The sequence below is a fragment of the Megalobrama amblycephala genome, linkage group LG1 (assembly GCF_018812025.1).
Source record: "Megalobrama amblycephala isolate DHTTF-2021 linkage group LG1, ASM1881202v1, whole genome shotgun sequence".
NCBI classification, from domain to species: domain Eukaryota; kingdom Metazoa; phylum Chordata; class Actinopteri; order Cypriniformes; family Xenocyprididae; genus Megalobrama; species Megalobrama amblycephala.
This window is the reverse complement of record NC_063044.1, coordinates 5,754,264-5,769,594: the sequence shown is the minus strand read 5'-3', so window position 1 is coordinate 5,769,594 and position 15,331 is coordinate 5,754,264. Positions and strand designations below refer to the sequence as shown.

At 38.5% G+C, this 15,331-nt stretch overlaps 1 protein-coding gene across 12 annotated transcripts in view; it reads right to left on the bottom strand.

The window, feature by feature from the left end:
- nfixb (nuclear factor I/Xb) overlaps positions 1-15,331 on the bottom strand; it is a 230,767-nt gene that overhangs the window by 195,354 nt on the left and 20,082 nt on the right. Inside the window, exon 1 of one of the 12 annotated variants that reach the window (XM_048180821.1) lies at positions 14,624-15,191. The exons of the other annotated variants lie outside the window; for them this stretch is intronic. Coding sequence (XP_048036778.1) covers positions 14,624-14,626 — 3 coding nt within the window. The 5' untranslated portion in view covers positions 14,627-15,191. Of the gene's footprint in view, positions 1-14,623; positions 15,192-15,331 lie in introns of those variants that run through there. 12 annotated transcript variants of the gene reach the window in all.

Below are 15,331 nucleotides of genomic sequence, written 5' to 3'. Positions count from 1 at the left end.
CACACACACACACACACACACACACACACGCGATACTATAATAGATCCCAGACACTGGCTAACCAAAATGTGGCTGCAACACCAGCTATTCATATCCACAGCAATGAAAGGTTGCATACGTTCTCCCTCTCTCTCCTCTCACAACACATCCATAAGTCAAAGCGCTTAACTAAACAAACCATAGAACGAGAACTAAGGTTCAACCAATTCAGCCGGGTTGTTACTTTCAGAGTGTGTAGAGACAGGCTTCTAATGTTTATTTAGTCTCCAAAGAAGGTTTGGGCTTTGTTCAAATCACTAACCATAAGTATGAGCGACTTTATTTGTTTTTACTACTGTGCTCTTTATATACTCTTTTATTTACGTCAAACAGCTTTTCTAAAAGTGATGGACGGAGAAACCGGGGCAGGTGAAACAAAGAGACAGATGAGTCCCTCTCTTCCGCTTGGTTTGCCTTCACACTTTAAAGTAAGATGGTTTGTTTGAGTCTACGCTGATTGTTTGATGTAGTTCCCTGTAGATCTGTCCCCTTTCTCTCTCGCTGTGGATGTTTATGGAGCGTGGTACTGTATCAATTAAACATGCCACCCTTTTCTATATATACGCAGCATATGCCCGATCCATATGGCCAGCCCTGAGCGAAACCGGTCCCTAGGCCCGTCATAATTAACTCTTGAGTATCAACACAAACATATTTAGAGCCCAACGACGAACAGCCTATTAAAAATGTCTGCTAATGCGAAATTGATGGGCCTGTAACATTTCATGTCTGCTCACAGGGGATCTCAAAGATGAAGATTATAGGTAGTAACACATAATATGAAATGGGAATAGTGTAGCAATCATAATAAAAGCGTGATGAATGTGAGAGGCATGTCTGTTTGAAAATGAGGGTATGAAAGGAAAAAAATGATATAATGACTAAGATATAATTCTGGTTTACCTGGCTGCTACAGAAACTTAAAAGGCTGAATGGACCAGATTTGTTTTACATTTTATGAAGAAAATGTGAATGGTGCTTGGCAAGGAGTTGTTTTTAGTGTCACCAATCTCAAAATCTTTGCAAGAGTCTTTTGCTCCTCAGATGTGGGCAATTCATAACTATTTTTACATTTTTGGCTAATTGGTGGTTAATTCTTATGAATTCACACAATCTCATTGATATGTTTTCATACTATCAGCTTATGCCCCAGGGATGGGGTTAGGGGTGGAGCTAAATGTTTACTTTTTTTATACATTTCTGTATGATTCAAATGTATACGTTTTCTCGTAAGGTTGGATGTTTCTCATGAGATAAAGGTCCTAAACGTACATGTATCAGACGAGATCTAGGCCGCATCCGAAAATTGAAAAATGCTGCCTCCGCAGGAGGATAAGGTGGTAGGAAGGTAACAAGCCACATCCTGTCTCCTGAGATGCCTTAATCTGATAGATTTTTGATTCCCTTTGATATCCCACAATCCTGCATGTTCCATTCCCTGACTGTTGAGATCAAAAATAAAGATGGCATCTGAAATTTGAGGTTGTTGGTCAGTTTGAGGGTAAAGTGTACTTTTTGACCAACTTTCCCCACTTTTGATGACATTTCTAGCGAGAATATTCAATTTGTTGTCACCAAAGCCCTCTCTGTTCTGTTATCTATCATTAAATCCCTACGCTGCCTCAGAAGTCGGTCTGAAATCAGTTTCGTGAGGTACCTTTTTGCGCAAACGCTGCCTGCTAAGTCATTGCCTGATAGGGCAACGAGGCAACAAGTAAGCTGCCTAGGTTTTTGGATGCAGCCCTAGAGTTTAGAGAATTTGTGTTTTAGGCCCTGTTTACACCTGGTATTAAGAAGTGTTTTTGTCGATCGGATCACAAGTGGACGACGCTAAATACAGGTGTAAACGGGCGGGGTCTAAAATAATTTGAGCTTGTCCACTTTTGACCACTTCCAGAGGTAGTTGAAAATGCATTCGACCTGATTGCTTTCGTAGTGGTCAAATGTGTTCGAGCAGCCACAAAAGACCACCTACTCTCCGCCTACTGACTTAAAGGTGCACTATGTAATATTTTCTGTCCACTAGAGGTCACTAGAGGTCTATTCAAAACAAAGGCGTAGGTTGATGAGTTTAACTGTGGAATCTTGGGACATGTGGTCTTCATCTCAACATTCGGTGGAAAAGAATTGGGATAGGACTCGGGAAAAAATCATGTTCATGGATGTGATTATTAACGTTACTGTAGTATGAAGCAGAGCAGGACCAAGTGTTGTGGGATACTGGAGTGATTGCGCAACACAAGCCTCACGAGCAGCAGAACTTTTATTATGACACAGTCGCCGGCGCCGCTTCCGCTATTCCGGTCATGAGTATGAGGTAATGCAGCTCTGTTTATCATATTAGATACATTTGAGTGTGTTGAAAATAACGTTACTCTGTGCGTTCGTTCAGCGGCTGCTGTGAGACACTTGTTTGAGACACACTGCAGTAAGATAGATCGATTTTAGAATATAATAATAAATGCTGGATGTCTTGTTGATAAATATCATGCAATTCATTTTTAAACATATTGTATGATGGAGAAAATCCTGTTTTACTGTTACTAAAAATAAAGCTGCATCTGATTATGTTGTTAGCTACTTGACAAAATAGTGTTTTTCTCTGAGGCATGGTAAAGCATGGTACTCGCAAAAAAAAAAACAAAAAAAAAAAAATCAAGAAAATTAGATTTAAACATTAAGACTAAACGTGTTGAGCTATAACAACAATAATAAGTTTTCTGTCTATAAATGTAACCAGACAGTTGTTCCCTTGTCTATTAAAACATGTAAATATTAAAGCATCTTTGGTGTTTCCATGGTTTCTACAAAATAAAACCGGAAACCGAGGGTAACGCGGGTATGACGCAATTGACAGGCGACTCCTCACACGTCCCTGAGCCTTGGTTAAAATTGCAATTTTCTCACGATTTACAAATAGTTGGAAACATTTGGGATATTGTAAGTACTCAAGTGAACAAAATATATAACACTGGACTAGTGGTTTTTGGATATTTTATTGCAAAATTCTTACATATTGCACCTTTAATGTGTAAACATTATGGGAAGCTAGCCAAACAGGATTTAAACTTTGTCGACTGAAGACCCAAGTTTGTTTTTTGAAGACAAAAAAACATACCAAGCACAATGTTCTCTCACCATTTCTGATTTCTAACACACACAGCGCTCTGTGTGGTCTTGCGTATATCAGAGCAGAAACAAAGGCTGATGCTCTCCGCATGTTTTGCCATAGTCTCCGGTAGCGTTCATATTTAAATTGCGCAAGCTTATTTTCTTTATTAGTTTGAAAGATCTGAAAAACCCCATTCATTTACCCGCCCATAGATCCTCCCCTTGAAGAAATCAGGACAGAAGTGGTTGAAAGTGGACAAAAAAAGACAGATTAAAACACCGGGTGTAAACGGGAATGTGTCTCCCTCATCCACTTGTGATCCGATCGAACAAAACACATCTTAAGGTGTAAACAGGGCTTCAGAAGTTTGTGATCATATTTGCCAGGATACCAAATGCTGCAATCAAAAGTTATATACAACAGCTAGAGCTGATTCTCGAATCTGAACCATAGAAATCGTTTCACAATTTGTATCACTCCGTTTGTTTCTGCCTGATCTATACTGGCAGCATTTCTCATACTGAGCGTCAATGGTGGAGGAGCAAACCCATTATAATTTTAAAAATACTACTGTTATTGTGTCACGGAATGTAGTATTAAGTGTTTTTACGGCAAGAATATAGTTGTTTAGACCTCAAATATGCAATTTATATATATAAATATAGCGCCTATTTGAAAATTTGTTTAGACATATTTGGAGACGTGAGCTCCAGACCGGCAGTGGCAGTTCAGTGCTCATGTACCCGCCGAGAACAGTTTCATCTATACGAGCAATATATATTACAAAAATAATGGCATTTAGGGAAAAAAAGGTCTGCGTTACCATAATAAGAATTTTGGGTGAGAAATGTTATTAATTGTGATGAAAATAATGTTACTGTTAAATAATGCAGAGGGGTCTGATTGGCTGGTTTTCTTGGTTAGCAAAAAAAAAGCGCAGATAACTTTCCCGATTCTTGTGCTGTTACAGAAACGGGTGTGATTTCTCATGATTCTTAAATAGCGTATACATTCATACAAACTTTGACTTCCCAACAACCCATTTTCAAAACTATTTTCACATATACCTTTTTACATCTCAATTCATGTGTTCACAGATAAGAGAAACTGACAGTCGACAGAACTTCTACACAACTACAAACCCAGGTAACACGGCAGACACATCAAAGCCCAGCGAGGGAGGGAGGGGATTTGTTTTTTAAAAGCGGTGAGAGGGGGAAATATATGAAAGCAGAAATGTATGCCGTGTGAACGCTTGCCAGGGCCACTTCAGGGAGAAATGCTGGAAAAATGTGATATTTCATACCTCCATCTCTAGAGGAGCTGCGAGAGCGAAATGAGCGCGGAACAGCAGTAATAATGAACCCGAGGAGGAGGGTGGGCTGTTAGATTGCTTATTGTTTGTTTTCAGAGCTGTTTGGGCACTAAACATTGATTCTGTCAGCACAGGAACTGCAAGCCAGAGTGGTGTCTGATTATGAGCTATTATACAGGATGAAATCATTATTTTACCACTTTAAAAACAAAATATAAGATATTTAAAGTTAAGTTAATGGCTTGTTTGCATTAGTGGAAAAACAAAGACAGAAGATTGACATTAAAAATAATTAGATTCATTTTTAGTGTCTTAAGATAATGTGAGCAAGCCCGTACAAAAGACACTGCCTATGCTGAGTGCTTTGATTGGTGTTCTGAGTTCCTCATGTTTTTACGAGTCATTCATGGCTGTAGCACAAACAGTGCAGAACAAGTTATACGACTACTTATGGTTAGAGTTAAGCCCCTGCTGGTAGATGTCGTAACTACACCATCTGGACACAATAGGCATCTTTTTCCACTAATGATCATTCTAACCCAGCCCTGTATTTAAGTGTTTGCTGCACCGGCTTTGAATCACCGCAGCGATTCTCCCGCTGTCGAATCTGCACCACAGCAAAAAAGAATATTATATCAGCGGCTTTTTCTTTTCTTGTTTTTTTTCCTTTTTTTAAAAGCTTATTTTATTCTAAAAATCTTAGTTGTTAATGCAAGTTTGCTCTCTGCAATGAATGTAAAGCAAAAAGACAGAAGAAATGTGTTTCTGTTGAGTCCTTGCGAGATGCAAGCAAAAACAACATAGGGCTAAAACATGACCAGTAGAGTGTGATTTCCTGACAAATGACTCATATGAGTTGGTTATTTTTAGTGATGCAAAAACATAAAGCCCAACCAGTAAAGTCAGATTCCTGAACAAATGACTCATGTGAGCCGGTTCTCTTTAGTGATTGAAAAACATAAAGTGTGACCAGAGTAGTCCGGTTCCTGAACAAATGACACATGTGAGCCGGTTCTATTTAGCGATACAAAAGCATAAAGCGCGACCAGAGTAGTTTGATTCCCAAACAAATGACTTGTGTGATCCAGTTCATGTTAGTTAATCAAAAAATATAAATTGCTCCCAATGTAGTCTGATTCTCGAACAAATGACTTGTTTGAGCCATTTCTCTTAGCGATTCAATAACGTAAATTGTGATCAGTGTAGTCCGATTCCCTAACAAATGACTTGTTTGAGACAGTTCTCTTTAGTGACTCAAAAACGTAAAGCACAACCAGTGTAGTCCGATTCTAAAACAAATGACTCATATGAGTCAGTTCTCTTTAGTGATTCAAAAACAAAGTGCGACCAGTAGAGTCTGATTCCCAGAAAATGACTCGTATGAGCCAGTTCTCTTTAGTGACTCAAAAACGTAAAGCGTAACCAGTCTAGTCCGATTCTAAAACAAATGGCTCGTATGAGCTGGTTCTTTTTAGTGATTCAAAAATGTAAAGTGCGACCAGTGTAGTCTGATTCCCAAAGAAATGACTCGTGTGAGCTGGTGCTTTTTAGTGATTCAAAAACGTAAAGCGTAACCAGTGTAGTCCGATTCCAGAAGAAATTACTTGTTTGAGGCGGTTCTTTTAGCGATTCAAAAATGTAAAGTGCGACCAGTGTAGTCCGATTCCCGAAGAAATTACTTGTTTGAGGCGGTTCTTTTAGCGATTCAAAAATGTAAAGTGTGACCAGTGTAGTCCGATTCCCGAAGAAATTACTTGTTTGAGGCGGTTCTTTTAGCGATTCAAAAATGTAAAGTGCGACCAGTGTAGTCCGATTCCCAAAGAAATTACTTGTTTGAGGCAGTTCTTTTTAGCAGTGTAGTCCGATTCCTGAAGAAATAACTTGTTTGAGCCGGTTCTTTTTAGCGATTCAAAAATGTAAAGTGCGACCAGTGTAGTCCGATTCCCAAAGAAATTACTTGTTTGAGGCGGTTCTTTTTAGTGATTAAAAATGTAAAGTGCGACCAGTGTAGTCCGATTCCCGAAGAAATTACTTGTTTGAGCCGGTTCTTTTAGCGATTCAAAAATGTAAAGTGTGACCAGTGTAGTCCGATTCCCGAAGAAATTACTTGTTTGAGGCGGTTCTTTTTAGTGATTCAAAATGTAAAGTGCGACCAGTGTAGTCCGATTCCCGAAGAAATTACTTGTTTGAGGCGGTTCTTTTAGCGATTCAAAAATGTAAAGTGCGACCAGTGTAGTCCGATTCCCAAAGAAATTACTTGTTTGAGGCAGTTCTTTTTAGCAGTGTAGTCCGATTCCTGAAGAAATTACTTGTTTGAGCCGGTTCTTTTTAGCGATTCAAAAATGTAAAGTGCGACCAGTGTAGTCCCATTCCCAAAGAAATTACTTGTTTGAGCCGGTTCTTTTTAGTGATTCAAAAATGTAAAGTGTGACCAGTGTAGTCCGATTCCCGAAGAAATTACTTGTTTGAGCCGGTTCTTTTTAGCAGTGTAGTCCGATTCCCAAAGAAATTACTTGTTTGAGGCGGTTCTTTTTAGTGATTCAAAATGTAAAGTGCGACCAGTGTAGTCCGATTCCCGAAGAAATTACTTGTTTGAGCCGGTTCTTTTTAGCAGTGTAGTCCGATTCCTGAAGAAATTACTTGTTTGAGCCGGTTCTTTTTAGCAGTGTAGTCCGATTCCCGAAGAAATTACTTGTTTGAGCCGGTTCTTTTTAGCAGTGTAGTCCGATTCCTGAAGAAATTACTTGTTTGAGCCGGTTCTTTTTAGCAGTGTAGTCCGATTCCTGAAGAAATTACTTGTTTGAGCCGGTTCTTTTTAGCAGTGTAGTCCGATTCCCGAAGAAATTAATTGTTTGAGCCGGTTCTTTTTAGCAGTGTAGTCCGATTCCCAAAGAAATTACTTGTTTGAGGCGGTTCTTTTTAGTGATTCAAAATGTAAAGTGCGACCAGTGTAGTCCGATTCCCGAAGAAATTACTTGTTTGAGCCGGTTCTTTTTAGCAGTGTAGTCCGATTCCCAAAGAAATTACTTGTTTGAGGCGGTTCTTTTTAGTGATTCAAAATGTAAAGTGCGACCAGTGTAGTCCGATTCCCAAAGAAATTACTTGTTTGAGCCGGTTCTTTTTAGCAGTGTAGTCCGATTCCCAAAGAAATTACTTGTTTGAGGCGGTTCTTTTTAGTGATTCAAAATGTAAAGTGCGACCAGTGTAGTCCGATTCCCAAAGAAATTACTTGTTTGAGCCGGTTCTTTTTAGCAGTGTAGTCCGATTCCCGAAGAAATTAATTGTTTGAGCCGGTTCTTTTTAGCAGTGTAGTCCGATTCCCGAAGAAATTAATTGTTTGAGCCGGTTCTTTTTAGCAGTGTAGTCCGATTCCCAAAGAAATTACTTGTTTGAGGCGGTTCTTTTTAGTGATTCAAAATGTAAAGTGCGACCAGTGTAGTCCGATTCCCAAAGAAATTACTTGTTTGAGCCGGTTCTTTTTAGTGATTCAAAATGTAAAGTGCGACCAGTGTAGTCCGATTCCCAAAGAAATTACTTGTTTGAGGCGGTTCTTTTTAGTGATTCAAAAATGTAAAGTGTGACCAGTGTAGTCCGATTCCCGAAGAAATTACTTGTTTGAGCCGGTTCTTTTTAGCAGTGTAGTCCGATTCCCAAAGAAATTACTTGTTTGAGGCGGTTCTTTTTAGTGATTCAAAATGTAAAGTGCGACCAGTGTAGTCCGATTCCCAAAGAAATTACTTGTTTGAGCCGGTTCTTTTTAGCGGTGTAGTCCGATTCCCGAAGAAATTACTTGTTTGAGCCGGTTCTTTTTAGCGGTGTAGTCCGATTCCTGAAGAAATTACTTGTTTGAGCCGGTTCTTTTTAGCAGTGTAGTCCGATTCCCGAAGAAATTAATTGTTTGAGCCGGTTCTTTTTAGCAGTGTAGTCCGATTCCTGAAGAAATTACTTGTTTGAGCCGGTTCTTTTTAGCAGTGTAGTCCGATTCCCAAAGAAATTACTTGTTTGAGGCGGTTCTTTTTAGTGATTCAAAATGTAAAGTGCGACCAGTGTAGTCCGATTCCCAAAGAAATTACTTGTTTGAGCCGGTTCTTTTTAGCAGTGTAGTCCGATTCCCAAAGAAATTACTTGTTTGAGGCGGTTCTTTTTAGTGATTCAAAATGTAAAGTGCGACCAGTGTAGTCCGATTCCCAAAGAAATTACTTGTTTGAGCCGGTTCTTTTTAGCAGTGTAGTCCGATTCCCGAAGAAATTAATTGTTTGAGCCGGTTCTTTTTAGCAGTGTAGTCCGATTCCCGAAGAAATTAATTGTTTGAGCCGGTTCTTTTTAGCAGTGTAGTCCGATTCCCAAAGAAATTACTTGTTTGAGGCGGTTCTTTTTAGTGATTCAAAATGTAAAGTGCGACCAGTGTAGTCCGATTCCCAAAGAAATTACTTGTTTGAGGCGGTTCTTTTTAGTGATTCAAAAATGTAAAGTGTGACCAGTGTAGTCCGATTCCCGAAGAAATTACTTGTTTGAGCCGGTTCTTTTTAGCAGTGTAGTCCGATTCCCAAAGAAATTACTTGTTTGAGGCGGTTCTTTTTAGTGATTCAAAATGTAAAGTGCGACCAGTGTAGTCCGATTCCCGAAGAAATTACTTGTTTGAGCCGGTTCTTTTTAGCAGTGTAGTCCGATTCCTGAAGAAATTACTTGTTTGAGCCGGTTCTTTTTAGCAGTGTAGTCCGATTCCCGAAGAAATTAATTGTTTGAGCCGGTTCTTTTTAGCAGTGTAGTCCGATTCCTGAAGAAATTACTTGTTTGAGCCGGTTCTTTTTAGCAGTGTAGTCCGATTCCTGAAGAAATTACTTGTTTGAGCCGGTTCTTTTTAGCAGTGTAGTCCGATTCCTGAAGAAATTAATTGTTTGAGCCGGTTCTTTTTAGCAGTGTAGTCCGATTCCCGAAGAAATTAATTGTTTGAGGCGGTTCTTTTTAGTGATTCAAAATGTAAAGTGCGACCAGTGTAGTCCGATTCCCGAAGAAATTACTTGTTTGAGGCGGTTCTTTTAGCGATTCAAAAATGTAAAGTGCGACCAGTGTAGTCCGATTCCCAAAGAAATTACTTGTTTGAGGCAGTTCTTTTTAGCAGTGTAGTCCGATTCCTGAAGAAATTACTTGTTTGAGCCGGTTCTTTTTAGCGATTCAAAAATGTAAAGTGCGACCAGTGTAGTCCCATTCCCAAAGAAATTACTTGTTTGAGCCGGTTCTTTTTAGTGATTCAAAAATGTAAAGTGTGACCAGTGTAGTCCGATTCCCGAAGAAATTACTTGTTTGAGCCGGTTCTTTTTAGCACTGTAGTCCGATTCCCGAAGCAATTACTTGTTTGAGGCGGTTCTTTTTAGCAGTGTAGTCCGATTCCTGAAGAAATTACTTATTTGAGCCGTTTTTATTGAGTGATTCAAAAATGTAAAGCGTGATCTGTGTAGTCCGATTCCCCCCAAAATTACTTGTGATCTTGTTAGTGAAACATCAAATATAAAGCCTTCCATGTATATTCTGATTCTCGAACAAATGACTCATGTGAGCCGGTTCTTGTTAATGAATCAAAAAATATAAAGAATTCCCAATGTAGTCCGATTCTTAAACAAATGACTTGTGTGAGCCGTTTTTTTTGTTTGTTTTTTTGTTTTTTATCGATTAAAAAACGTAAAAGACCAAGCTGGTTTATGTGAGCCGGTTCTTGTTAGTAAATTAAAAAATATAAAGTGCTCCCAGTGTAATCTGATTCTCGAACAAATGACTCTTATGAGCTTTTTTTTTCTTAGTGGATGAAAAAAAACATATGAAACAAAAAAGCATGTTGAATTGCACTAATTGGGGGGGGGGGGTTATTTTTAGTGATTCAAAAATGTAAAGCGCGACCAGTGTAGTCCGATTCCCAAACAAATGACTCATGTGAGCCGGTTCTTTCACTAATAAACTAGGGGGATGCATTTCATTATCAGTGCTTGCATTTCAGTTCTTTGTATTTTCAGGGCTTGCATCTGACTGTCAAACAAATTTCTATGAACTGGTTCTTTTTTAGTAGCCTATCAAAAACATACAATGCGCCCGTAGTTTAATTTCTGAACAAATTGCTTTTAATGATGAATTCATTTGATTTGAAGTCTGGTGGATCCTTCACTGAACCGTCTCAGACCGGTTACTATATGCAGTTATGACAATGAAACTGATGGACATGACAACATGCAGATAACCAGCATTTCATTAACATCACATCACTGGCTTGAAATCAAAGAAAAAGCTAAAACCAACAACCAATTAATCAGAGACATCTGTGTCAAATGACTTGGTCATAATGTTGATTGGTCATAAGATCAAGTTCAGTTGACAGGCGAACTAACAGCACTCCACCAGAGGGGGCGCTGACACATGGCACACATGCTTTTCACAAAATTACAATGCCTGTGTGTAATTTATTTCCAAAACATCTGAAATTTCAATTGAATGTATAATAATTGCTATACTAACATCACCACCTCTGCTCTCTCAATAAACAAATCAAACACTGACAGCAAAATAAAGGATTTTGATATCAAAGTCGTACAGTATTCAGCTTCCACGTCAACATAAAAACCTTGTTGTTTAACAAACTATAGGATACGTTGTTTGTTATTGTATAACTTTTCTTCATTCCAGCTGTCATCAAAGTATAACCCAGATGCATTTCTGTATGTTTGACGGAGTGCAACTATAGCTGTCAACTCTTTTTTAACTATCTAGCTTCATATCTTTGATTGCTGTTTGGAAGCTTAATTAAATAGGTTTTTTTAAGAGAAGACGTTAATCCCATGTGGAGTCAGCTTTGAATAGATTCCCTCGTTTCTTTCTGCAGTGGCCTATTTGGGTCGGTGCCATTTAAGAGAGCGGGTAAACAAATAATTATCCACATTAATGTGCTGATATTCAGGCCCATCTGGAAATCATCAACAAGTACAAGCCTATATTGCATCAGTCATGCAATCAAATATAATCTGGATTCCGAAGCCAGTCAAAGTGGAGAAGAACTGAAAACTATGTGTGCAGCGATTTGAAAATAAAGAAGGCCGATGCATAAATTAGCTGAACGTTTCGAGTCTGAAATGAGGACACCTGGGTAATGTGCTTTAGTTGATTGCCAATGGCTTGATGTCTCCTCAGATCGGCTTATTGTGGCCTGTCTAGTGAGAAGTAAAAATCAAGCTATCTGAGGTTAGAGCCGAGCTAACGCCGAACAGATGTTCTTTCCTGAAGATCCGAAAATTCAGCCGAGATGATATTTAAAAGCAAGTTTCTTGTGTTTTTAGTTTTGAAAGAGCTGCATGTGTCTGCTTCGGTGTCCTACACTCTAAAAAATAACAGTTTGCATTGATTTTTTTGAGTTATGACAACTTTGAGTGATTTTACCTTCAACCAACAAGCTACATTGAGTTAGAGGAACTTAATAATTTGTAGCATAAACACTAATATTTTAGTTGATTACTCAAAAAAATGAAGTTGCTCCAACTACCAGAGTTGTAGCCCTGGAAGAAATTAATCTTATATATTTCAGTTCAAATCAACAGCTATCATAGCACATGCTAACATAACTTATTTAACAATGAACAAGTAAGATATTACTTATCACTGGCATTAGCGCAGTCATAGAGTCAATGTGTTTACCTTCATGTATCTCTTCAGCACAATGGTAACCACAAAAACTCTTACAGAATCTCTTCTAAATGTCAAACATAACAGCGTTAAACACTAGCAGGTCTTTCTCTTCACTACAAACAAATGAATTAAGACTTCATTTCAACATTTATTCCCCTTTCCAGTCCCAAAGCATGCTGGGAACTAGAAATCCACTGCCTAATTTCTGAAGTTATCAAGACAATTTCATTTTTTTTTTTAAAAGCAAATTAATGCAGAAATTTGAGTTTAAATTACAGACGATATTAAGTTGATGTAATAATCAACATTATTATGTCAACAGAACTCTACAAAATTAAGTTTGCAACTTAAAAGGTTAAATTAAAACAATAAATTGCACGGTTAATCGTAAAAAGTTTGCGATCTCGATTCAAACACCCACACGATCTTATTTTATTAATAACAACGATTCGCCCATGTCTACTGACTAGCTGCACGTGGCCGCCATGTTGGATTTTCTTTGACAAAATCATACCGAAACATTCAAATCTGTGTTCCACACAGTAGACATTTCTGTGTTATAAATATTCAAATGATCACATAAGCACTAAGATTAAAGTTTAAAGTTAGGATATAAACACTGATGTCTACGATAGCGATCAAAATAGAACAAACCACCTTTTGAAACTAACACACCGCTTTCAATAACGGTTGTATCAATGACATCTTACGCCACTAGGTGGCGACAAATGACTGTTAAAAAATGTATTTGTCATTGAATCATTCATTCAAAAGATTTGTCCAAAAACACTGATTCATACTGTAATGAAACGAGTCATTGAATTCATTCAAAAGCATTTTCTTAAAAACATTTTTCCAGCAATTAATGTTTTGTCAGAACCCCTAGTGAATTACATGTTATTTTGTTTAGTTGTTGAATCATGATCTCTATTTGAAACCAAAATATTGTGATTCTCATTTGATCTAGAATCGTGCAGCTCTACAACCATGCCTTTATTTAAGCATTTTAGATCTACAGAATTATTTAAAAGACATGCCAAAAATTGTCACTATTTACACATTGCTTTTTGGTTGTTTTATAATATTTTAATTCAGTATTCTTGCATCACTATTGTGGTGATATAGTGACACTACACTCTTAGAAGAAAAGGTTCTATATAGAACCCTAAAGAGTTCTGTCAGGTGCTTCATATTTGGAACCCCTTAACCTTTTTTCTAAGAATGTAGAGAGTGGGATGGCCAGTACACACATACTGTACATACAGTACACATATAGACTAAATAATTTAATTAACAGACATGACAATGCAATATTTTTCTGAAATTGGAAAAAACTAACTGTGAACTGAGCTGTAGATTTTGGACACATACTCTTAAAAGAGAAGGTATAAATCCTTAAAGGGTTCAGTCAGGTGCTTCATATAGAGAACCTTTTAGGGGTTTCCATCAGGGGACCATTATATGGATTTAGTTTGAATTATTTTTTAAAACACAAAGCTTGTAAGCATTTTATCACTAGAGAAAATATAAATAACCAGTTAAACATAAAAGTACATTAAGAAATGTCTCATTATATAGAACTTTTTTGGAACAAACTGAGTCAAGAACCCTATAGGGTTCTGTATACAACTCCAATGAACCCTTTTTTTCTAAGAGTGCAGTTATCTGACAAATATTCTAGTCGATATATAAATCTATCGCTAATTATTATTGTTGCTATTATTCTTATTCAAAAGTTAGTGTGTTTGCATATAAAACGACAACTGTGTGCAAGCGAATAAGTGAAAAAAGACATAAACACACAAAATTGCAACGCATTAATCAGTGCTAATCAAAATGACTTTACATACAGCAGTCCAAAAAGTTAGTATGGACACGAAATAAGTTGCATCCAGCACTATTGTTCTATATATAACCCCTCAGAGCTTTTGTTCTCTTTGACAGACGACATGTGGGCGGCGACTGTCGTCCTGTGACAAGCTCGCGCAGTGGAACAATTTCAGTAATGGCATGTTACATGTGCATGTGTCGCCTGTAATCCCAATAACACTGAAAAGCGTGTAAACTGGAGGGTTATTATCCTGCACAACACTTCATTATCCACCGCCATAAAGCGTGATGAAAGTTTGAGTGGCACAGGGTCAAAGTTGAACTATGATATTGCGTTATGATAATGCATTAATGTATTATGCCCAAAAAATAGCGTGATAAATTAGTTCGGCACAGTTTCAAACTAACTTCCCAATCCATATGAACAACTTCAAGCATTATTTTCCTCTAACAGAAAGCGTACACACACACACACATTATGTGCATCGAGAATGAAAACTAGAGCACATGCTGTTTTACATCCAGAGTTTTTTCGCAAAACTAAAACCGTCCAAAATTATTCTGGAACAGTTATTGCTTGGCATATTATCAATCTAAACCAGTCTTACCAGCATTTTAACGCAGAAATAAAAAGAGCAAAGTTGATTTACACAGCACGTACCATTGTGGAGCGGGGAATATTGCCAACAGTCTCAAAGACCCATTTTACTCCTTTAGGGGGGAAAAAAACTTTGCCCCGAAAAAAGGAGCGCAGTAGAAGACGAAAAGCAAAAGAGTTGGGCTTTCTCCGTTGATACCGGAAGCAGAAGAACCGGGCCCGTGGATCGCGGAAAACGACCAACTTTTACGCTCGGAAACTTTCGCAGGAATCAGCCGGCGCGTTTCTTGTCTTTCAGAGCAGATACACACACAAAAAAGTGAAACCTTCGGGGCTGGAGCAGGTTCAGCGCGACCGCTCCTCCGTTCACCGCGAATCCCCCGGTTTGAGCGTCTCTCCGGTCCGGTAGCTTCACTCGAGATCGCCACCGACAGCAACTTTCTTCCTGCGCAGTTTCAGCTCACGGACTCTGGGTGAATTGGTGCTCAGTCTCCATCCATCTCACGGGGGACCCGATCTCCATGACCTCCTCCTCCTCCTCAGTGCAAGGATTACACGATCAATTATTACGGAGAGGACGTCATTTCGGGCAATATTGCGGAATCAAATGCGACGCGTGAGAGGAATGTGGACGCGCAAACGTTTCGAATAACTAATTAATGTATGTTAAGTAGCCTATGTAAGAGTAGTTGCCAAAATAAACGCGCTACCCCTTGCGTGGCCCGCGCAGAACGCTCGGGTTGATCTGTGGATGGATTCGTGCAGTGGCTG